Consider the following 23,499-nt stretch of genomic DNA (forward strand, 5'->3'; position numbering starts at 1 on the left):
ATTAAAACATTTGTTATATATTTGACTAGTTTTGAATCAAATAAGTGCTGATCCAAACAAACACATGAGAACCTAACTATTTTAACAACCTTACCAAATGCATGTTATTTCAGACGTTTCTAGCTCAATGGTATTCAAGCTTCTTCAGCTGGGACCCAAATCCCTCAGCAAGAATTTCTGGCATCCCCATTTATTTTGCAGGGATTTCTCACCAAATCTAACATTGTACAATTATTATCAACAAATAATCTTCAATTAGTTCCATTTTCATCTCTTATCAAAATTCAAAGAAAAACTAAATACATTTACTCAATAAAATAGTATTAAAAAAACAACATCTTCCCAAAAATATTTGTATATCGTCCTATACAATAAACCAGGCACTCTTTAATTTTTATTAAAAAATATATATTTTGGCAACCCCACTGCAGTTCCCCCGTGACCTCACTTCGGGTCCCGACCCAACTTTGAATACCACTGGTCTATATTACCTCCCCACAGAAAGGTTAACTTCAATATGGTTGCTCACTTGCTTCAGTCTCCATCCTCCCCTCCTCTCTCCTGCCTATTCTACTTTCCATCCACCCCTCCTCCCCTTCTCTCCAGCACAAGCAGCTAGCGAACTGCATTCCCAAGAAAGGAGATGGCAGGGGTAGAGGAACGCACGTTGGAGGAAAAAACACACAATGGAGATAAAGCTGTGGAGATCCATCATGTTGAGAGGAGTGAGAGGGCAGGCAGGCAGACCAACACCCCCCTCCTGTGGCTCTGCCAGAGACCTGCACTCACATCTCACCAATGACAACAGACAGAAGACACATCACTGTGCTGCTGCTCCCAGGAAGATAAGAGACTGTCAGAAACAGCCCTGTCTGGCGCACATAAGGTACTCATTACTGGAACCGATATGTAAAACCCAGTCCAAACCCGGACGACACTGGGCCAATTGTGTGGCGCCCTATGGGACTTTTTATTTCACATCACAGACAGATGTGACACAGCCTGGATTCGAACCAGGGACCTCTTGCACTGAGAAGCAGTGCCTTAGACTGCTGCGCCACTCGATATGGAGGGAGAGCACAAGAAACTAAGAGAAAGAAGGGGAAAGAGAGCAGGGGAATGTGGATTTTGGAAAAGTGTGCACAGCAGACAGGCAGATCAAATTGATTCAGAGAAAATGTTGTCACAGCTTCTGTAGGCTGTTCGTTATACCTAAATTAAAAGATACATCACTAAGATGGTACTCTTACCTGGCTGTGAGGTGGGTATCCAAGGAAACCTGGGGTTAAAGGGTCGTTGTTCTATAAAAAGAATATTACAAAAATAAAAAGAGAGTTAAGGGTTTGGAAAATGTGATGTGATTCAACAGGAGTCTAACATTTTGCAGTGATGTGTTCACCCCTAACAAAGTAATATGCTCCAGAGGAGAAACAGCCTAGCTGTTACTTGTGATGGGGGAACAATGTATACAGTAAAATATCAGGGTATCATTTTTGCTGATTGCATAATTTTGACAATTTCACAATATTATGGTTGTACTAGTGTGCTGTACTTGCACCAATACTCCAGTATTTTTCCTTCAAAGCTTGTTTTCCAGCTTCTTTTCAGCAGTTTTATTAAAACTCTCTCTAGTCCCTCTGCAGCAGACGTATGGTGAGCAATATGTTTGGAATCGCAACACGTAGAATCGCGAGAATCGCAATACATATCGTATCGGCACCTAAGTATCGTGATAATATTGTATGGTGAGGTCCCTGGCAGTTCCCAGCCCTAGCTGTATACCCTACAGACCAATACATTTATGAAAATACGTATGTTGCAGGAAAGAAGCGGGGAAATTAAGGGGGCACATCTCACAAAGGATTATGCAAGTTAACATGATGACTCTTTTGGTTTAGACCCTGAGCGCTGCCTCACCCATTTAGAACAGCTGGTGAATCATTCTGCAGCCAGGCCAGGTCCTTATTCAGCAGACAAAACAAATTGCACTCCGCAACAACAACAAGAACGGACCCTTCCCCTGTCCATGCCCCAGAATCTAGTGTTGTGGTTAATTGATCAGTAATTACTTCTAATTAGATTATTTCTGTCACCCCTCCCTCTCCCTCTGGCAGAAGACCCATTGTTCATGGCAATGTAAGAGGAGGGAAAGGAACGGGGAGAGGGGGCGGGATAGGGCAATAGGGGAAAGTTAAACCAAACAGTGATATTGACAACAGTAAGGAGAGAGGATTCCAGCGATCCCGTCTGATATACTAGCAGTACACTGTGCAGGGAAAAGAGGCAGAGTAACAAGTCTCCGGCCTTTTCAATAAGGGGAAGGAGGGTGGAACAGCCTACACGTCAATATGTTTCCATTGTGCTTGTGCTAAAAGAGGAGGGTCAGAAACTCATTATAAATTCATACATTATCTCCATTAGCTTCCATTCAGTGAGCAGCCAGTGCTGGTGTAATGTAGTAAAAAGGTGGTCGTGGCCTCTTCATTGTAAACAGACAACCTGCTTCCTGGGGGAATTGGTCCCTCCCTACTATAATTTTTTCAACCAATCGTTGGAAAGGCCTGACTCAGGATGCCATGGCGACAGCACGGGAGAGATGCCCTCCCAGAAAGCTAGCTGTGCTTACTACACTAACCCTGGATGGGGCTCCACAGCCACGCCACAATGAGACATGGTGGTGGTAGAGGGAGGGAGTGGCAGAGCAATAACAGGGAGGGGAAAGAGGAAGGAAAGGGGAATGAGGTCAATCAAACAAGTATAGAGGGACAACACTTGACGGGGCACAGAGAGCGTTTAAGTAGTGAGCAGCAGAAGTGAGTGACAGATTGATGTGTGATGCTGTCTGGACAGTAGAGACTATAGCATGCATGACCCATGCCAGAGGAGTGAGATGTATGCTATTCAGCCCAGCAGTGTCCAGGCTCCCTCTCCTGCATAAAACAGCCCTCTCTTTGTCTCCCCCTATCCACTTCCTGTTTCATCTGGAACCAATTTCCCCCTCGTGCCTCATCCCCTGGGGGAACACACTCCTCAGTGCGCCGCATTCAAGTGGGAGAGCCGCCGAACGGACAGTGCTGTATTCAGCAACACACAAGGTAAAAACACTGGTAGTCTTCAAAGACTGGACAGTGGAGGACTGATGAAGATGCGACACACTGAACATTTGAAAGGACGCAGGTCTCCAATGCCTCTGGCAATGTATACCCGAGTGAGTTTAAGTCTGACAAGGCACCATCAGTGGAAAAATGTAGCACATCACTTGGAAACCAGAACTACCCCCATACGATTCTATACATAACAAGGTTGCAGTAAAAAAACGATTTGTTCTAGTAGAAAGGCAGGATGAAGAGGGAGGAGTTTAGGTTAGAACAGGGGGAGGGAGAGGAGAAGAATTTGGTAACATCTGGAATCAATCTGTCTGGAGGAAAGGGGGAGGGAGACGAATGGGGGATGGAGGGAAAAGAAAGAACAAGAGAGTGAGATGGAAATTAGGAGAGAAAGACAGGGGTGGAAGAATGTGGGGATTAAGAAAGACAAAGACAAGAAGTGGAAAATACAGCAAAAAGAAATGGAGACAATGACTCATACCCCAAGAATGTCATGTGACTTATATTTCCTTAAAATGGTGGGAGAGGGGGGTCTGAACTTGATACTCATTGTTAAAACACACACACACACACACTTTATTTTGCAGGGCATATGGCGCTTTGGCCAAGTATGCATATCAGGTCTGCTTTGAGTCTGAAGATTTTCAAGCTTTTATTACGCTCAACGAAAGTCATGAGACCCTCTTCCATGCAGACAGTAATTTAACAGGGTACCATCCACTTTGGTATTAATTACACTCATTTACAGTAGAGGGGTAGTTATAAGGGGTGGCTGCTCTGAGGGCCAGGGGCTCCAGACTATACGGATCACAAATGTACAGACACACCTCATACAGCGACTTTCTCTCTGTATGCTCAACTAAAGGGCGTCGCTCTGCTGGGTTTCTCTCTCCCCCACTTTCTATTTTAGGAAAAGTGAAAAAGTTGAGAGTTGGAGCAAATGGGCAGAAAAAGAGAGCAGTGGAGGGAGGAGGGCAAAATGGCATGAGGTCAACAGATGGTGAGGGAGGAGGGGGATGGGGAAGAAGGGATGGAGGGGTGGACAGAGGGTGATACGCTGAGGAGCAGAGGGGACAAAAATAAGGAGTTTAGAAGACAGGATGAATCAACGTTACCGACAGGGAGACATTCGCGGGCGGAGATGGAAGTACATATGACAGTTTGGGGGCAGCGGGGTAGAAGGGGAGGTGACAACAACATGACAACAACCACCAGTGTCCAGGGTTAACATGTGAGTGTAAGTGGTAGGCACTGCATCTGATTAAACGAGTGGCGGACTATAAAAAACAGTTTTTTTTAGGGGGGGGGGGGGTGAGCAATGTTGTGTTGAGAAACATCTCGAAGAGAATTTTGAGCTTATCTCAAGGGGTGAAAGGTCAAAGGTGACACTGCAGCATTGTGCTCAAAGTTCAGTGACAACCATTAGCGAGTCTCCACTAGTTTGCTGCACATTATAACTCCTACTTTTTTCTTTGGGGTTTTAATGACAGCCAATGTTCCCGCTATTACTAGTCGACATTCCCTGGTAGCTTGATAGTTTCAAAGAATACTGCACCTTTGGAGCTTATCTGTGCAAAACTGTATAATCTTAATGGTTTGTTTATATTGTAGTTTCCCCTTCAACACTCGCCCACCCTCTCCCCCCTGTACTCTCCTCCCCTTGAAGCGATCAGTCTGGTTAATGCTCTCTCCTAAATGAGCTTTGATCTCGTTTAGCGCGACACAAAGCCGCTTTACTGCCAACGATAGGAAAAATCTGCTCTCTGGGAGCCAGAGGGAGGCATATACAGCACACTGTACACTACCATGCTGGACTAGGCTAGGGCACATCAATACTGCATAGTGGGAATCAGAGAGAGACAGAGACAGAGAGATTGGACAGTAGAGACAGTGAGCAGGGGTGGGGAGGTTTGTCTCATAGGCAGTGCACACTCAAATTCTATGGACCAGGAGTCAATTAGCAATCTGGAAATATGCCTTAGGGGGAGGATGACAGAAACAAAAGAAGAGGATGGAGATGAGGACACTCCTCTCTCATTTAATATGTCAGCCATGATTTAGGCTGTTACCCATCCTGTCCTCTGGGCAGGTATGAATATCAAATAGCTATCTATCGCCATACCAAAAATATTTAGTGAACTCATCTTCTCAGCACTGAACATGATGTCACCGACAGGACTGGATGATGTAATCCAGTCTAATTACATTAAGCACCACCATTGTTATTTCTTAATGTTTACCTTTAGTTATCGTCAAACCTAAGCTGCATAGAGGATTTTTCTACATCTTTCTCCTCCTCTCGTGTTAAAGTGTTCTCTCTCATACTGTAAATCCTGCCTTCTATCCTCCTGTTTCCTCCCTCTCTCCTGTGGGCGTATTTCCAGCCTGACCCACAACGGCAGGAGATCAATATCAGTGATTGGCAGCGAGATCCTGTTGCACCTCTCATTGTCACACCATCTACACGTCACCTTTTGTCATCACCATCATTCATTATATGGTGTGAGGAACATGGCCTGCCCATTTGTCATTGCAATAGATATTTAGAAGTGTTAATGAAAGCATGTTCCCAATTCCCAGGATTCAATTACCCACAGCTGACCCGGAACCATGTTTGACTGCTGCCTCAAACAAAAACACTATGTCAGCTATTTTCAATGATGCTTACGGATACTGTATGTGCATGTAATATCACTGGTTAGCTGAAGAGCAGAGCACTGTTGCTATGCTGTATCAGCAGTCAAGTCATGGAGAGGCCCATAGCTAGAGGCAAGGTATCCTAAAGCCCCTTTCCTTCCTACTCCCTTATCACGAATAGGGGTCTGTTCTTTGTTTCTCCCATAGTGACCCCTCCCCCAACCCCCTGTCTCTCTCCTCTTTTTAGCACCTAGCTCCAATCACAGACCAGGAGGACTGGCACAAATTACTATTCCCAATGCGAGTACCCTCCTGTGTCGGAAGCTTTGATGTGATGTCCAACGCCAAAAAGACAGACCATCATGGTAAAGGCGGGAATATCAGTGTGTACATAAGTGCAGTGCACGTAAATGTCGGATCTATGCTGTAGTTTAACTGTCATTGCCAATAAGCTGTGGGCTATCATATTACCTTTGTTTCGGCCATAATCATGGTGTTAGTCTAGCTGCCATGAGCACCGAACAATGTGCAAGACACGTTTAGTACCTAGATTGTAATTCTACCGCACGTTCGTTACTGCAGTTGATGCGACGAGGCATGCTATTGATAGGCGGGCCTGCCTGTCAGCAGAACCATGACCCACTGATGTTCTTGAAACAATAGACGTAGCGTGCTATTGAAATGAAATCGTTTAATGCAGGGGTTACAATGTTGCACGCATTCAATGAAAACAGCTCATCGAACGGAAACAAACAACAATGTGGCTTCATTTGTTAATGTTCTACTCCTTACCTGTCCAATGTCACCGACACCCACCGTCCCGTCTATCCTTGGCCGTTTGCACTCTGCTCCTGCTAATTCGGTCAAAGCTGCAGCTGTTTGCTCAGGATCCCCTCGTTTCATTCCCCGGACTACTGCTGCTGGACCCCCGGTCGTGTTCGCGTGGGGTCCGGTTTCTGTATCAATGTCCTTTTCCCGGTCCATCATTCCCCGAGTAACGGGTAACATTATGGATGCGACGTCGGTCGACATTAACATTGGACGGCAGCTAGTCTACGCTACCTTTGACTTATTCCCTATTCTGGGACAAGGAACGCTATTCCTTGAATGTGCAAATAGCTGATTGTAGCTGGTCTTCTTGGCCAAATGTATTGTACCGCTAGCTAGATTGTTATTGTCTAATCAACACAGAACACCATGACCATGTGTGGCTCGTGCACATTTTTCACACGATTACTAGCGTTAGAAAAATAGTCCCAATAGAACACGTAAACCAAGTAAATACAAAACACGAATTCCTTGCTAATTAGCTAGCTACACATTCCGCTACCTCGTAACAGTAGCTAGCTAGCTAACAAGACTTTTTTATCCGCCGAATATAGAAAATTTTAGGAAATGATTTGAATCGCTAATCTTCTCCTTGCGAAGCCAATGCGTCCTCCGCTCCCAACCAAATATATTTTTAAGCCCTTCTTTGCTTTCACCTCTTTATCCTGGCCTTCTTTTTATCACCCTCCTTTTCTCCTCCTATGTTCAGTGAATTCTAGTGGCGTGTACGGACTGGCGAGGAACACGATTTCCTCTCTATCGTGTATGTCCCGATTGGTGTGGTATGGAACGGGCCGCAAAGAGTACACTGATCTGGTGTCAGTTTTTTCTATTTTCCATGTGCTAAGATTACTATAGGGGTAAACCATTTCGACGGGTCCTAGATCTGCCCTCTCTATATTCCCTCCTTTTCCTCTGTCGTATTCCCTCCTGCACCCCCCTTCTCTCTCTTTTTTTTACCATAACATACACCATAGCATTTCATTTAGAGTAGCCTACCTCAAATGTCTTTTTACGATTTTTGTCATTACTGATATATTACATTTAAATAATTGAATTTCGTAAACGTGTAAATTGGTATGTTTATTTTTAGGGGATTGTTCGCGTGTAAATATGAGACTGCTTGCCACGATTTATGGCGAGGTATTTATCCTTCTTTTATTTTACGACTGCGCGCACACACCCCTCTGTATGCAGCTTCCACGCTTGAGCGGGTGTCTCAAGTCAAGGAATAGAACAAGGAATCGAGTATAAACAGTTTCCCCCGACGCTTTAATTGACTTTCACTAGTCAGTTGACGGTGATATAGCTAATGAAGCAGATGGGGAGGGGTTATAAATAAAGAAGGAATAGATGGGGTAGGCCTAAAATAACACACAACTAGCAATTTAACAATGTAGAGTACGTATGTGTGAGAAAAGACGCAGGATAGTATAGGCCTGGCTAAACACATGTTAAAGGTGATCTATTTTAATTAAACCACTCAAACCTAGGAAACTTCAAAGGCGAATTATCGTACAGGACTGATATGAAAGCATGTTTTTTTAATGATAGTGCGACGCCTGGTGGATATCAAACAACTTAATCAATGGCCATGCAAGTTTCAAGTTTTTAATGTCAAATGCACAAATCTGGACAAATGGATTTCTTGCAAAGCTCTAAACCCCAACAAAACTGTAATGAATAACAATGTAATAACAAGAAATAACTTAAGATAGAACAAAAACACCAGAAATAAAAAAAAAAAGAAATAAGAGGAACATGAGAAAGTAAGTAAGAATACTATATACAGGGTCAGTCAGCTCCAGTACCATATTTACAATGTGCAAGGACACTGGAGTGATAGAGGTAGATCTTTGTGCTCAGTGGTGCAGCAGTCTGAGGCACTGCATCTCAGTGCTAGAGGCGTCACTACAGACCCTAGTACAATTCCAAGCTGTATCACAACTGGCAGTGATTGGGAGTTCCATAGGGCCGCGCACAATTGGCCCAGCGTCGTCCAGGTTAGGGTTTGGCTGGGGTAGGCCATTGTAAATAAGAATTGCCTAGTTAAATAAAATATTAAATCAGATATAAATCAGGGGAAGCTGCTGAAGGGTGGACAGCTCATAATAATGTCTGGAATGGTGCAAATGGAATGGCATCAAACACATAAAAAACATGTGTTTGATTCCATTCCACTTACTCTGCTCCAGTCATTTCCACAAGACCAATAAGGTGAAGAATATGAAGAACATGAGGTAAGTAAGAATACTATATACAGGGTCAGTCAGCTCCAGTACCATATTTACCCCCAAACTGGGGTAAGGTGACTAGGCACCAGGATATATGATAAACAGAGAATCAGCAGCATATATGATGATTGTATGTGAGTGGGTGTGCGTGTGTGTAGAGTCAGTATAAATGTATGTGCATATTATGTGTGTGAGCAAATTATGGCGTGAGTGTTAGGTGGCATACAGCTACGACCAGAAGTAACTTCTTCATAACAGGTTAGGAGAATTAGTTTAAGGTCAGAAAAAGGGTTAGGTTTAGCTAAAATGCTCTCAACATGCTACAAAAAATAACTTCCAGTTACTTCCTTTAGTAGTGGTTTCTTTGCAGCAAATCAACCATGAAGGCCTGATTCACAGTCTCCTCTGAACAGTTGATGTTGAGATGTGTCTGTTACTTGAACTCTGTGAAGCATTTATTTGGGATGCAATTTCTGAGGCTGGTAACTCTAATGATCTTATCTGCAGCAGAGGTAACTCTGGGTGTTCCTTTCCTGTGGCGGTCCTCATGAGAGACAGTTTCATCAATGCACTTGGTGGATTTTGCGACTACACTTGAAGAAACTTTCACATTTCTGGACATTTTCCGGACTGACTGACCAAATCAAATAACTTTGTCACGTGCCAAACGCAACAAGTGTAGACCTTACTGTGAAATGCTTACTTACAAGCCCTTAATTAACCAACAGTGCAGTTCAAGAACAGTTAAGAAAATATTTACCAAAAAGTACTACTAAAGTAAAAGATAATAAAAAGTAATACAAAATAACTAACTGTAATGAACACGATGAGAGCTGGTTTCAAGCGCAGGGAGCAGCAGGTGTTTATTGTAAAGGACCACAGGAGGAGGCAGGTAGCTGGGTCCAGGGGCAGGCAGAAGGTCATACACAGGGGGTCCAACAAGGCAACAGTACAGGCAGGGAAAGGCTAGTAACGTTGTCAGGGAGATCAGGCAATAGGTTGATAACAGGAAATCCAATAGGCTAAGGTACAGGCAGGGAATAGGCGTCGTTAGTGAGGCTGGGGAAAAACTATGATACACAGGAGGATTAAATTACAGTCAAACCAGCGCTCCGAATACAAGTGTGACACAAAACAAACAATGCCTCACAATGATGGGATGCAAAGAACTGAACTAAATAGTCTGTGATAATGACATACAGGTGTGTGAACAGGTGATCAGAATTCAGGTGATTGGGATCTGGAGAGTGAGCTGCGTTCAGGGGATCTACGTGTTTGAGAGGTTGAGTTGGAAGCAGACAAGGTTATATACAGGGGGTACTGGTACCGACCGAGTCAATGTGCTGGGGTACAGATTAGTCAAGGTAATTTGTACATGTAGGTAGGATTGAAGTGACTATGAATAGATAATAAACAGCAAGTACCAGCAGTGTACAAAACAAATGGAGGGGGGTATCAATGTAAATAGTTAACAAGGCACACCTGTTAATTGAAACGCATTCCAGGTGACTACCTCATGAAGCTGGTTGAGAGTATGCCAAGAGTGTGCAAAGCTGTCAAGGCTACTTTTAAGAATATAAAATATATTGATTTGTTTAACACTTTTTGGGTTACTACATGATTCCATATGTGGTATTTCATAGTTTGATGTCATCACTATTATTCTACAATGTAGAAAATAGTAAAAAATAAAGAAACCCCACCAGGACCATGCCTCAGGACTACCTGGCCTGATGACTCCTGGCTGTCCCCAGTCCACCTGGTTGTACTGCTGATTCAGTTCTGCTGTTTTGCCTGTGGCTATGAAACTCTGTCCCTGTTCACCAGACCTGCTACCTTGTCGTGCTGCTGCTCCAGTTTCAACTGTTCTGTCTACGACTATGGAACCATAACCCGTTCACTGGACATGCTACCTTGTCCTGGATCTGCTTTTTTCGTACTCCCGAATTGCTGGCTTGTTACACCCTCTACAACCACTGTGATTATTATTTGACCCTGTTGGTCATCTATGAACGTTTGAACATCTTGAAGAACGACCTGACCTTAATTGCTTGCTGTTTGGGGTTTTAGGCTGACGTAAAAAGGGCTTTATAAATACATTTGTTTTGATTATGAAAGGCCTATATTATATACTGTATGTGGCTATAACTGTACAGTAAGTACAATTATCTGCTTACTCCTTTTTGCTCATAATTATAATCTCATTATTGCACAACACAACTGATTATCGCATAACGAAAATGTTTTCCCAGAACTAGCCAAAGATAAGTTTCATTTCTCCATCATTGCTACCCTCTGTCTTCTCGTCTTCTGAGGTGTCCTGCCCCCCCGTCACTCAACAGCCTAATCCAATCAAAGGATTCAATCGGTCCGGGGGTTGGAATTAACCCAGACCAAATCCAACAATAAATTGTCTTCTTCACACAAATCTTCTGAAATTTAAGACCGGTTTGGTGTCGCAGTTGCGTTCTGCAGTGTGAAGAGACTGATCTGAGCGCAAAGAATCCAGGTAGGTTTATATTTGTTCAGGCTTGCGTTACATTTCCCTCACTGTAGCTCGAGGTAGAATATCAAACAAAACTGTTACAAAATGTTTCTAATGAAAGATTCACCTCGCAGTGATTCAAACCTGGCTATGATACTCTATAGTTAACTAAATACTTACACCAACCCTCGACACAGTCTATTACCCATTACCGCTTTTTTCCCACACATATTATAAACATTTAGATGTTTGAACATATGCAATTCGTTTCACAGGACACCACACTGTATTTCTGACTTCCCGCGTGTTGCGTGTTCGCAAAGCTTTCACCATGGCACTAGACGGATGTGGCCAGCTGTGCAAGTGTTTCCTCATCATGTTCAACATCATTTTTGCCGTAAGTATCCGTAATCTCACTGTAACTGTAGGCCTATTGGTAACACATTGGTATCTGGTGTGTATGAGAAAGAGAAGGGGGCTGGTGTAAAATGTAAATTCATTGTGGTAGGTGACGAGTTCAAATGTATTTATTTTGATTTAACTAGGCAAGTGGGTTAAGAACAAATTGTTATTTACAATGGTCTATTTATCTTTGATCAACCTAGGCAGCATTTGCCATTTTCTGATTTGGAAATAAGCTTTGCTTAAAGTCCAATTTAAATGAGATGTATCTTTGTCCAGACCCTTGCTACTATCTCTGTATATTTCCACTGCTGTTAATAACATGTCTGACTGATTAAACCACTTTCCCATCACAGTTGTCCATAAAATTGGATTTGTCACATGCCCGAAAATAACTGCTGTAAACTTTACCATGGAATGCTTGCTTATGAGCCCTTCCCAATGAGGCAGAGTTTTAAAAGAACAATACAAATGAAATAGTAACACAAAAAATGTAATAAAATACAGGAGAATGGAGCTACAGACAAGGAGTACCAGATCAATGCGCAGAGGTACGAGGTATTTGAGGTCGATATGTACATGAAGGCAGGGTAAAGTGACTAGGTATCAGGATAGACAATAAGAGTAAAATAACGTTGCAGCAGCAAATTGTGTGTTTTGTCGGTATGCGTGTGTGCATATGTTGTGTACTCGCACACTAGTTCATTCCATTTATGAACTTCTCCTTCAATAATGGAAATTAATGATAAGTTTTTGTTTCTCATGTTATGTTTCAAAATGTTGGCATTCATACAGATAATCTGCTTGGGTGACCATTCTGGTCAGACCTTTATATCCAATCAATGTAATAAGAATACAAAAGACGCAACAAAACAACAGTTGCCTTGCTGCTAAAAAGCAGGCCTAAATCATTGAACAGGTAATAGTATGTGAAATATGAGCCGACAGATGCAAAACCACAGACCTACTGCATCATTGGGGTGTGGTTAGTTCACTCTACCAGCTAACTGATATTCCAAGCAGGAGAATTCCATATTAATGAATTCAAACTAGGAAACGAAACACACAGGCGTGCTGTTTAATTTGTTGAACTAGTTTAGTCCTGGCCCCTGGTTAAGGAAGCTATTCTGTTCAGTATTTATTCTGTTGCTTTCTGTGCTTTGAAAGGAATGCTATTTTTTTTTTTATTAATGTCTTGTTTATCTAGATTTCCCAAACTAGACTATTTATTTGTAGTCCTTTTTTGCAAAACAGTGCTGCACCTGACATTACATGATGACATTATTGTTACCAATGTTACCAATCATCATTGTCGGATGAACCTCATCTCCAAAACAAACTTTTCAGGAAATTGAGAACTGCCATATTTTCCCATTAACAAACATACAATAATGAAACTTCAGAAGCTATTTTGAATACATTTCTTGGTCTTAGAGTCCCGAAATGTTCACAGTACATCGAGGGGAGTTACTGCTTTCAATATACAGTACCAGTCAAAAGTTTGGGAACACCTACTCATTCCAGGGTTTTTCTTTATTTCTACATTGTAGAATAATAGTGAAGACATCAAAATGATTAAATAACACATATGGAATCATGTAGTAACCAAAAAGTGTTAAACAAATCCAAATATATTTTTTATTTGAGATTCTTCAAAGTAGCCACCCTTTGCCTTGACAGCTTTACACACTCTTGGCATTCTCTCAACCGGCTTCACCTGGAATTATTTTCCAACAGTCTTGAAGGAGTTCCCACATATGCTGAGCATTGTTGGCTGCTTTTCCTTCATTCTGCGGTCCAACTCATCCCAAACCATCTCAATTGGGTAGAGGTCAGATGATTGTGGAGGCATGGTCATCTGATACAGCAATCCATCACTCTCCTTCTTGGTCAAATAGCCCTTACACCGCCTGGAGGTGTGTTGGGACGTTGTCCTGTCGAAAAACAAATGATCGTCCCACTAGGCCCAAACTAGATGGGAATGTGTATTGCTGCAAAATGCTGTGGTAGCCATGCTGGTTAAGTGTGCCTTGAATTCTAAATAAATGAATGACAGTGTTACCAGCAAAGCACCTGCACACCATCACAGCTCCTCCATGCTTCACGGTGGGAACCACACATGCAGAGATCATCCAATCACCTACTCTGCGTCTCACAAAGACACAGTGGTTGTAACCAAAAATCTCAAATTCGAGATTCAGATCAAAGGACAGATTTCCAACAGTCTAATGTCCACAAAAAAAGTATATTCTTATTGGTGTCCTTGTAGTGGTTTCTTTGCAGCAATTCGACCATGAAGGCCTGATTCATACAGTCTCTGAACAGTTGAACAATAGGGCTATCTTCTGTATACCATCCCCACCTTGGCACAACACAACTGATTGGTTCAAACGCATTAAGGAAAGAAATTCCACATTAACTTTTAACAAGGCACACCTGTTAATTATAATGCATTCCAGGTAACTACCTCATGAAGCTGATTGAGAGAATGCCAAGAGTGTGCAAAGCTGTCAAGGCTAAAGGTAGCTACTTTGAAGAATATAACATATATTTTGATTTGCTAAACACTTTTATTGGTTACTACATGATTCCATATGTGTTATTTCATAGTTTGTCTTCACTATTATTCTAAAATGTAGAAAATAGTAAAAAAAAAGACAAACCCTTGAATTAGTAGGTGTCCAAACTTTTGACTGGTACTGTAAAAAAAAAGGTTTTCATCACACCCAATGTTGGTGTTGCTTGACAATCAACTGAATTTAATTGATTAATTGAACATTGTAGATTTCATAGTAACATTGAAAGGGATACTTTAGGATTTTGGCAATGAACCCCATTATCTTCTGCCTCATAATTCAGATGAACTCATGGATACAATTTGTATGTCTCTGCATGCAGTTTGAAGGAAGTTGCTAACTAGTGTAGCGCAATGCTAACTAGCATTAGCACAATGACGAAGTATATGGTAAATGCTAGCATACTAGTATATACAGTTGAAGTTGGAAGTTTACACACTTAGGTTGGAGTCATTAAAACTCGTTTTTCAACCACTTCACAAATTTCTTGTTAACAAACCTAAGTCTACTTTGCGCATGACAAGTAATTTTTTCAACAATTGTTTAGACAGATTATTTCACTTCTAATTCACTGTATCACAATTCCAGTGGGTCAGAAGTTTAAGGTGAATGTAAACTTCTGACTTCAACTGTACCATAGACTTCCAGCCATTGTGCTAATGCTAGTTAGTAAGCATTAGTTTACCTGCCTTCATACTCAGTGCTTGACAGCAAATCTTTACTGCTTGAGCTCCTGTTCCTCTTATAGAATATTAGCTCAAAAGTGTTGCATCTAAATATAAAGCACTGTTCTGAATGAATGCATGAAAAGGTATTCATGAGTTCGTCTGACTGGGGAAGTATATACACTGCTCAAAAAAATAAAGGGAACACTAAAATGACACAGATCTGAATGAAATATTCTTATTACATACTTTTTCTTTACATAGTTGAATGTGCTGACAACAAAATCACACAAATTATCAATGGAAATCAAATGTATCAACCCATGGAGGTCTGGATTTGGAGTCACACTCAAAATTAAAGTGGAAAACCACACTACAGGCTGATCCAACTTTGATGTAATGTCCTTAAAACAAGTCAAAATGAGGCTCAGTAGTGTGTGTGGCCTCCACGTGCCTGTATGACCTCCCTACAACGCCTGGGCATGCTCCTGATGAGGTGGCGGATGGTCTCCTGAGGGATCTCCTCCCAGACCTGGTCTAAAGCATCCGCCAACTCCTGGACAGTCTGTGGTGCAACATGGCGTTGGTGGATGGAGCGAGACATGATGTCCCAGATGTGCTCAATTAGATTCAGGTCTGGGGAACGGGCGGGCCAGTCCATAGCATCAATGCCTTCCTCTTGCAGGAACTGCTGACATGAGGTCTAGCATTGTCTTTCATTAGGAGGAACCCAGGGCCAACCGCACCAGGGGGTCTGAGGATCTCATCTCGGTACCTAATGTCAGTCAGGCTACCTCTGGCTAGCACATGGAGGACTGTGCGGCCCCCCAAAGAAATGCCACCCCACACCATGACTGACCCACCACCAAACCGATCATGCTGGAGGATGTTTCAGGCAGAGAACGTTCTCCACGGTGTCTCCAGACTGTCACGTCTGTCACATGTGCTCAGTGTGAACCTGCTTTCCTCTGTGAAGAGCACAGGGCGCCAGTGGCGAATTTGCCAATCTGGTGTTCTCTGGCAAATGCCAAACGTCCTGCACGGTGTTGGGCTGTAAGCACAACCCCCACCTGTGGACGTCGGACCCTCATACCACCCTCATGGAGTCTGTTTCTGACCGTTTGAGCAGACACATGCACATTTGCGGCCTGCTGGAGGTCATTTTGCAGGGCTCTGGCAGTGCTCCTCCTGCTCCTCCTTGCACAAAGGCGGAGGTAGCGGTCTTGCTGCTGGGTTGTTGCCCTCCTCCGCTCTCCTCCACGTCTTCTGATGTACTGGCCTGTCTCCTGGTAGCGCCTCCATGCTCTGGACACTACGCTGACAGACACAGCAAACCTTCTTGCCACAGCTCTCATTGATGTGCCATCCTGGATGAGCTGCACTACCTGAGACACTCGTGTGGGTTGTAGACGCCGTGTCATGCTACCACTAGAGTGAAAGCCCCGCCAGCACTCAAAAGTGACCAAAAGATCAGCCAACTGGAACTGAGAAGTGGTCTGTGGTCACCACCTGCAGAACCACTCCTTTATTGGGGGTGTCTTGCTAAATGCCTATAATTTCCACCTGTTGTCTATTCCATTTGCACAACAGCATGTGAAATTTATTGTCAATCAGTGTTGCTTCCTAAGTGGACAGTTTGATTTCACATAAGTGTGATTGACTTGGAGTTACATTGTGTTGTTTAAGTGTTCCCTTAATTTTTTTGAGCAGTGTAGATAACGGGCTTTGTTGCCAAAATCCAGAAGTATCCCTTTAATACTAGAACATCTTTTACACTATATTTGTAACATCTTGTGTGAGACTGATCTTTAGATGTGGTTACACAAACTGTTTCATGCACAGTTTTTGTTTGTTCCTCTGACAGCTGGTGGGTATGGCGATGTTCGGGTTGGGCTTGTGGCTGAGGTTCAGCTCTGAGACCAGAGGATTTTTCAACATAGACCTCAACACACAACAGTTTGTCATCGGTGAGCTCACACAACTCTACTCTACTAATTTCAGCTCCAAATGTTTTGGAAAGCTTTTTACAGCTGTAAGCCATGGATAGAAAGACAATACAACTTTGTTTATTAATGACTTATAAACTATTTGAAAATAATTTATAAAGTATAACTTAAGTGTTGCTGAAAAATAATTTGTGCTGAACAGTGAACATTGACATGAGCATCTCTCTCTCTCTCTCTCTCATACTGTAGGTGTGTCAGTGTTGATTACGTTAGGAGCAGTGATATTGCTCGTGGCTGTTTTCGGAGACTATGGAGCATGCAATGAGAATATGAATGGATTGGCAGTGGTAAGCTACAACGAAAAGAAAAACAGCATCCATTTTCCATTAGTTACACTACACTGAAGTGGGGGCACAAAGTATTTGACAGCCCTGATTTAGAGGCTTGAGTGGGCAGAGGTAAGTAACCTTAGCTAATAATGTCACGTCCTGACCTTAGTTCCTTTTTTTTATGTGTCTATTTTGGTTTGGTCAGGGCGTGAGTTGAGGTGGGCATTCTGTTTTGTTCTATGTTTTGTATTTCTGTGTTTGGCCTGGTATGGTTCCCAATCAGAGGTAGCAGCTGTCTATCGTTGTCTCTGATTGAGAACCATACTTAGGTAGCCTGTTCCCACCTGTGTTGGTGGGTAGTTGTTTTGTGTTGTTTCACCTGACAGGACTGTTTCGTTTCTTACATTCTCGTTGTTATTTTTGTTTCGTGTTCTGTTATATTAACATGGACACTTACCACACTGCGTGTTGGTCCGATTTTAACTACTCTTCCTCAGACGAAGAGGAGAACCATTACAAATAAGAACATGCATGTTAGTTTCACTTCCTAATAAGAGTTCCTCACTAGAAAGTATCTAAACTTGTTCAGCCCAATATGTCACCCAAAGCCCTTACCCACAAAGCACCAGTGGAAATCTAATCTGTGACGTGGGAGCATTTGGATTGTTGAGTGATCCTGCTGCTTTTTCCCGCCACAGAATTCTCAGGTTCTCCTTGCCGCACCTCTGACCTCTCAAGGGCCTAGCAAGCGCTTGTCATCAATCTCTCAACTGATCCGCTACCTCGAGCCATGGTGCACTTTGCAACCATCGAGGAGCACTGGAAATCTCGCCTCTGTCTGAGAAAGCCAAAGACTTTTAAGCTTCCATTTAACAAGAGCTCGAGATAGGAAATACTTGCTTCCTGTATGAAGCTTTGCTGCAGGACATTTTTGTGTATGACCAACTCAGTGGGTGACCTGTTTCCTGGTTTACCACCACCATGGGTATAGCAACAGGTTACCAGTTCTTAGGGATAGTGAGTTCAAGGAAGAGATCAAAGGCTCTAACAAAGTCCCTAGATTTGGAAAACACTTTCACAGCATGGAATAAACCAAACTATTATTATTATTATTAGCTATTCCTCTACGAAACACACTACAGTTTTTGATGTCAGAGAGAAACAGATGATGCAATTATGATTGCTTCGTATCTCAAATTGACAAAGCAATGCGCTTACTAATTTACAGCTATGATGAGCTGAAACGTGTTTTTTGGCTGCAGGTTCAAGGTAGAAATCACAGTAAATGATTTATCTTGCTCAGAGCTTCCTGTTGCCATTTTGCGTCAGCGATTGCTTTTTCTGTGTGGTTTATTATTGGATGCATGACTGTGAGCGTGTCATACAGTATGTAATCGCTCTCACATTAAAATCAGCACTCATGTTGAGGAATGTTAGCAATTCTATGCTTGAGTAGCTTGTGAAGATAGCCAGTGATTTACTTTAGTGGCACATTGTAACCTTCAAACAGTTTCTCAAAGGTCAGGGTTTTTTGTCATTGTTGCAACTTTAAATTCAACTTTATTTATTGTTCATACATTTAACGTCGCAACACAAATAAGAAATATGGAAATGTAAAGGGAAGTTTCTACATATACTGTGATACTGGGTTTTTATGTATGGTAATTCATACCGTATGTGTTCTGCTGTTTACCTGACTTGTTTACCTGTCCTTCCCAGTTTTCCTGCCTGCTGGCTATCCTGGCTGGAGTAGAGATTGCAGCCGGTGTGTTCGCCTACATGAGAAGCGATGTGGTGAGAGAGGGAAGGGAAAGAGAATTATGAATAATAAACAACTTCAAGCCAAGGCTTTCCTTTCACGCAGATCACCAAACCCTGTGCTATTTCATGAAATGGTAGTAGTCAACAGTGTAACTCTACCTCATGTGTTGTCGTCTTCTCTTTGCTGTGCAGGTGGGAGAGCAGCTGGCAAAATTCTACATGACTGTGTACGCTCAGTATGTGGACAAAGGAGACCCTGGCTTGGCTGTTACCCTGTCCATGTTCCACAATGTGGTAAAGATCAAACCTATTCCCAAACTATTAATAGCATCACAGCTAGTTAGGCACATTTCACTCCATCAGAGCTAATTCAATCCACAGCTCTATAACAATTACGTACACATTCTGAATTGCAGTTGCCTTTTTCTCTCTCTCTCCTAGTTGCACTGCTGTGGACTCATTGGTGCCTTGGACGTCTTGGTAAAAAAAACATGTCCCAAAACTGGCATTTGGGAAACCTTAACTCTCCCTGTGAGTGTGTTCATTATACACCAAATCCTATAAACTTGAGAAACATGTGCACCTTGAACTTCAATGTATTTCATGCATTGTTGTCCAGCCAATGGATATTTGCGAGTATATGTAAGGTGCAGGGCTGGCCCGCTCATTAGGCAGACGCCTGTGGCGGCAGATTGACGAGGGTGGCATTTTCTAAGCTAAGCTGAACAAGACTCACCAACAACGCATAAAGCCTCACATTATTCTACCTAAAAACAAAGAAAAATTCACTCAATCAATGGCCAATGGGCTTTAGGTGAGCGCTGATGCCGCCCTATGCCCACTTCCTCAAAGGCGCAACATTTTTAGCTTGTCCGTTCACAGTGCGCCTCTCCAGAGTGCTGTTGGAGAGACGCATTGCTGCAGCGCTCCACCAACATTCTGTCAAAAACATTATCTAGCGTAAATCATGTAGCAAATACAGGATATGGTAGAAAGAGTATGTGGCCTTTTCTGTAGCGTACAGGCTGGAGATTACATATATGACACTGTAATGAGATGGACACATATGCAACATGCAGGTTTCTCCAATCAAAGAGCCAAACCTAAATGGCGCCCAATCAAACAAAAATGCACTGACATGTTAAAAATAGAATAGAACCGAAAATAAACTTGATTTCAACATCTGGAAAAAACTTTGTTTTGCTGGGTGGTAATTTCTTTCTCTCGCCTCGGGTGGCAGAACAGCCATGACCGGCCCTGTACAGGTGCATAGGATACGGTCGTTTTTCATATTGACTGTATAACTGACTATAATAAAAACATATGTAAAATAATCTGTCAAGACTGACAAATTAAATTGGTTACTTTGTTTATTTACCTATAGAGGCATTGAGGAGGCTGGCCTAGATATCCAGATCTCTGCTCTGTACTGAGCCCAAGGCCCTAACCCGTCCCCCTCTGGTCTCTCTGTCCCCCTGCAGGCCTGCCCTACAGTGATCCTCAACCTCTTTGAGTCCAAAGCGCCTCTGGTGATGGGCCTCTTCCTTGGGACTGCTGCTATGCTGGTAGGTAATGCTACACCGACACACAGTTTAGTGGTCAAATTTGTAAACCAGGGGAGATGTTGCTGCAGGGTCAGAAATGCACTGGTAGAAGAGAGCAACAGATGGGTGTTGTGTTACACATTGTTCCCGGGCTGAATGTGATGATGAAACTGATTGTCAGAGGAGAGTTGAAGCAAATCCCAAGATTTGAATGTTTCCCTTTTCAACCTTTTGCTTCTTTGTAGTAACTCATACCTTCATCTGTCACTCACCCTGTTACTCCATGTGGTCTAATCCTGATGGGGGGCTGTCACTCACCCCCCCCCCTTTAAGATTTAGATGCACTATTGTAAAGTGACTGTTCCACTGGATGTCATAAGGTGAATGCACCAATTTGTAAGTCGCTCTGGATAAGAGCGTCTGCTAAATGACTTAAATGTAATGTAAATGTACTTCATGTGGTCTAATCCTGAAGGTGATGGGGGGCTGTCGCTCACCCTGTTACTCCATGTGGTCTAATCCTGAAGGTGATGGGGGGTGATCACTCACCCTGTTACTCCATGTGGTCTAATCCTGAAGGTGATGGGGGGTGATCACTCACCCTGTTACTCCATGTGGTCTAATCCTGAAGGTGATGGGGGTTACTCCATGTGGTCTAATCCTCACTCACCCTGTTACTCCATGTGGTCTAATCCTGAAGGTGATGGGGGGCTGTCGCTCACCCTGTTCATGTGGTCTAATCCTGAAGGTGATGGGGGGCTGTCGCTCACCCTGTTACTTCATGTGGTCTAATCCTGAAGGTGATGGGGGGCTGTCGCTCACCCTGTTCATGTGGTCTAATCCTGAAGGTGATGGGGGGCTGTCGCTCACCCTGTTACTCCATGTGGTCTAATCCTGAAGGTGATGGGGGGCTGTCGCTCACCCTGTTCATGTGGTCTAATCCTGAAGGTGATGGGGGGCTGTCGCTCACCCTGTTACTTCATGTGGTCTAATCCTGAAGGTGATGGGGGGCTGTCGCTCACCCTGTTCATGTGGTCTAATCCTGAAGGTGATGGGGGGCTGTCGCTCACCCTGTTACTCCATGTGGTCTAATCCTGAAGGTGATGGGGGGCTGTCGCTCACCCTGTTACTTCATGTGGTCTAATCCTGAAGGTGATGGGGGGCTGTCGCTCACCCTGTTACTTCATGTGGTCTAATTCTGAAGGTGATGGGGGGCTGTCGCTCACCCTGTTACTTCATGTGGTCTAATCCTGAAGGTGATGGGGGGCTGTCGCTCACCCTGTTACTTCATGTGGTCTAATCCTGAAGGTGATGGGGGCTGTCGCTCACCCTGTTACTTCATGTGGTCTAATCCTGAAGGTGATGGGGGCTGTCGCTCACCCTGTTACTTCATGTGGTGGGGGCTGTCGCTCACCCTGTTACTTCATGTGGTCTAATCCTGAAGGTGATGGGGGGCTGTCGCTCACCCTGTTACCTTCAGAATTAGACCACATGAAGTGATGGGGGGCTGTCGCTCACCCTGTTACTTCATGTGGTCTAATCCTGAAGGTGATGGGGGGCGATCACTCACCCTGTTACTTCATGTGGTCTAATCCTGAAGGTGATGGGGGGCGATCACTCACCCTGTTACTTCATGTGGTCTAATCCTGAAGGTGATGGGGGGCTGTCGCTCACCCTGTTACTTCATGTGGTCTAATCCTGAAGGTGATGGGGGGCTGTCGCTCACCCTGTTACTTCATGTGGTCTAATTCTGAAGGTGCTGGGGGGGGGCGATCACTCACCCTGCTCTCTTTATATTATCCCCTTCTGCTTAACCCTTTTCTCCCTCATCACCATCTACTGTTGCTCCTAGATCACAGCCCTGGTGTGCTGCAGCATCCTCATGAAACAGATCAAGAAGAGTCGCCTCTCTGACCCTGTGTACTGAGGGGACAGGACCACCACGTTCAAACAGTTCTCCACTATGAGACCAAACCAGATGGTTGTCATTCAGTGACCATCACCCCATCCTGTCACGTAATACTTCTGGAGAGGTGTCCAATAAAAACAATGTCCAAATGAGCTTCCATTCATTTGCATAGCTGGACAGGGCTCTCGATCATCTGGACATGCTTTAGATGACATGAACAGGGCAAGACACTGTTGCTCTGCCCCTCTTCCCACTGTAGTCCTTCATCTTTTTTTTACCTTAATCACTGTTACTGAATGTATATAGCTGCGCTTGCTGACATTAATGCTGCTTACATGAAAGGGACCATTTTATTAAGTCATACGGAGCATTAAATGAGGGCACTGCTGTAATCAGACAAGTGAAGCACTGTCCAACATTACCGTTCCCTGTAATCAGTTTAGAATGTTTGTTACAATATCCATAGCAATGTACTGCTGACAGAATTAGTATCTTACCTGGATTAATCTGTATTTGGTTCTCTATGCCAAATTAAGGACATTATTAATATCTAATCATGCTACACAATACTGACTCCAGCTCCACTTGTATGCCCTAAGGTGATATTAAAGACCGATTTCTTCATTCCATGTTTGGATGTTGATGTGGGATGATATGCAAAGTTAAGTGTGGAATCCTTAAATGACTAACATTTTACTTTGATGCCAATTTCTAGCATGTGAACCGATTAATAATATTTCCTTTTGAGTCACTCCAATCGCAGCGGGCTTGGGGCATTCAGGGAGACAATTCCCATCAGGCAGCAGTTGTACTGGAGGCTGTGGTGTGGCTTGGTACACTAGCCAAAGTGTTGCCGTGTCAGGCAGGAGTGGGCCAAATGGTGTACCTTACCAGGTCAAGTGTCTTGTAGGAAGTTATGAGAACTACAATGATTTTGTTTGCACTGTGAGAACAGCTTATGTTCTGTTACAAGCTAATACTACTGACTGTAACTTGGCACCAAATGGAGCTTTTTTTGTTAAAATAAAGTTCTTCCTCATCTGTCATTGTGCTTACTGCATGACTGAATAAGTACT

The 23,499-nt window shown here is 43.3% G+C and overlaps 2 protein-coding genes across 8 annotated transcripts in view; one reads left to right on the forward strand and one right to left on the reverse strand.

Annotated features, from left to right (window-relative positions):
* LOC124000226 (RNA binding protein fox-1 homolog 2-like) overlaps positions 1-7,421 on the reverse strand; it is a 43,038-nt gene extending 35,617 nt beyond the window's left edge. For 2 of the 7 annotated variants that reach the window (XR_006832560.1, XM_046306443.1), the window contains exons 1-2: positions 6,537-7,417; positions 1,251-1,301 (exon numbers count right to left, since the gene is read on the reverse strand). Coding sequence is in view for 6 of the 7 variants with exons in the window: in XM_046306443.1 (XP_046162399.1) it covers positions 1,251-1,301; positions 6,537-6,782 (297 nt within the window). In the remaining variant the exon portion in view is untranslated. Of the gene's footprint in view, positions 1-1,250; positions 1,302-6,536 lie in introns of all 7 variants that reach the window. The other 5 variants (XM_046306440.1, XM_046306442.1, XM_046306444.1 and 2 more) reach the window with 4 other exon arrangements.
* Positions 7,422-11,158: 3,737 nt separating this feature from the next.
* Positions 11,159-23,469, forward strand: zgc:65811 (uncharacterized protein LOC393524 homolog). The gene is made up of 9 exons (XM_046306183.1): positions 11,159-11,315; positions 11,567-11,688; positions 16,799-16,901; positions 17,130-17,227; positions 18,929-19,003; positions 19,163-19,264; positions 19,412-19,501; positions 20,452-20,535; positions 22,367-23,469. The coding sequence occupies exons 2-9, from the start codon at positions 11,623-11,625 to the stop codon at positions 22,439-22,441; spliced, it is 693 nt and encodes a 230-aa protein (XP_046162139.1). The 5' UTR covers positions 11,159-11,315; positions 11,567-11,622; the 3' UTR covers positions 22,442-23,469.
* Positions 23,470-23,499: the final 30 nt, after the last annotated feature.

Source organism: Oncorhynchus gorbuscha, linkage group LG16 (assembly GCF_021184085.1).
Source record: "Oncorhynchus gorbuscha isolate QuinsamMale2020 ecotype Even-year linkage group LG16, OgorEven_v1.0, whole genome shotgun sequence".
Lineage (NCBI taxonomy): Eukaryota > Metazoa > Chordata > Actinopteri > Salmoniformes > Salmonidae > Oncorhynchus > Oncorhynchus gorbuscha.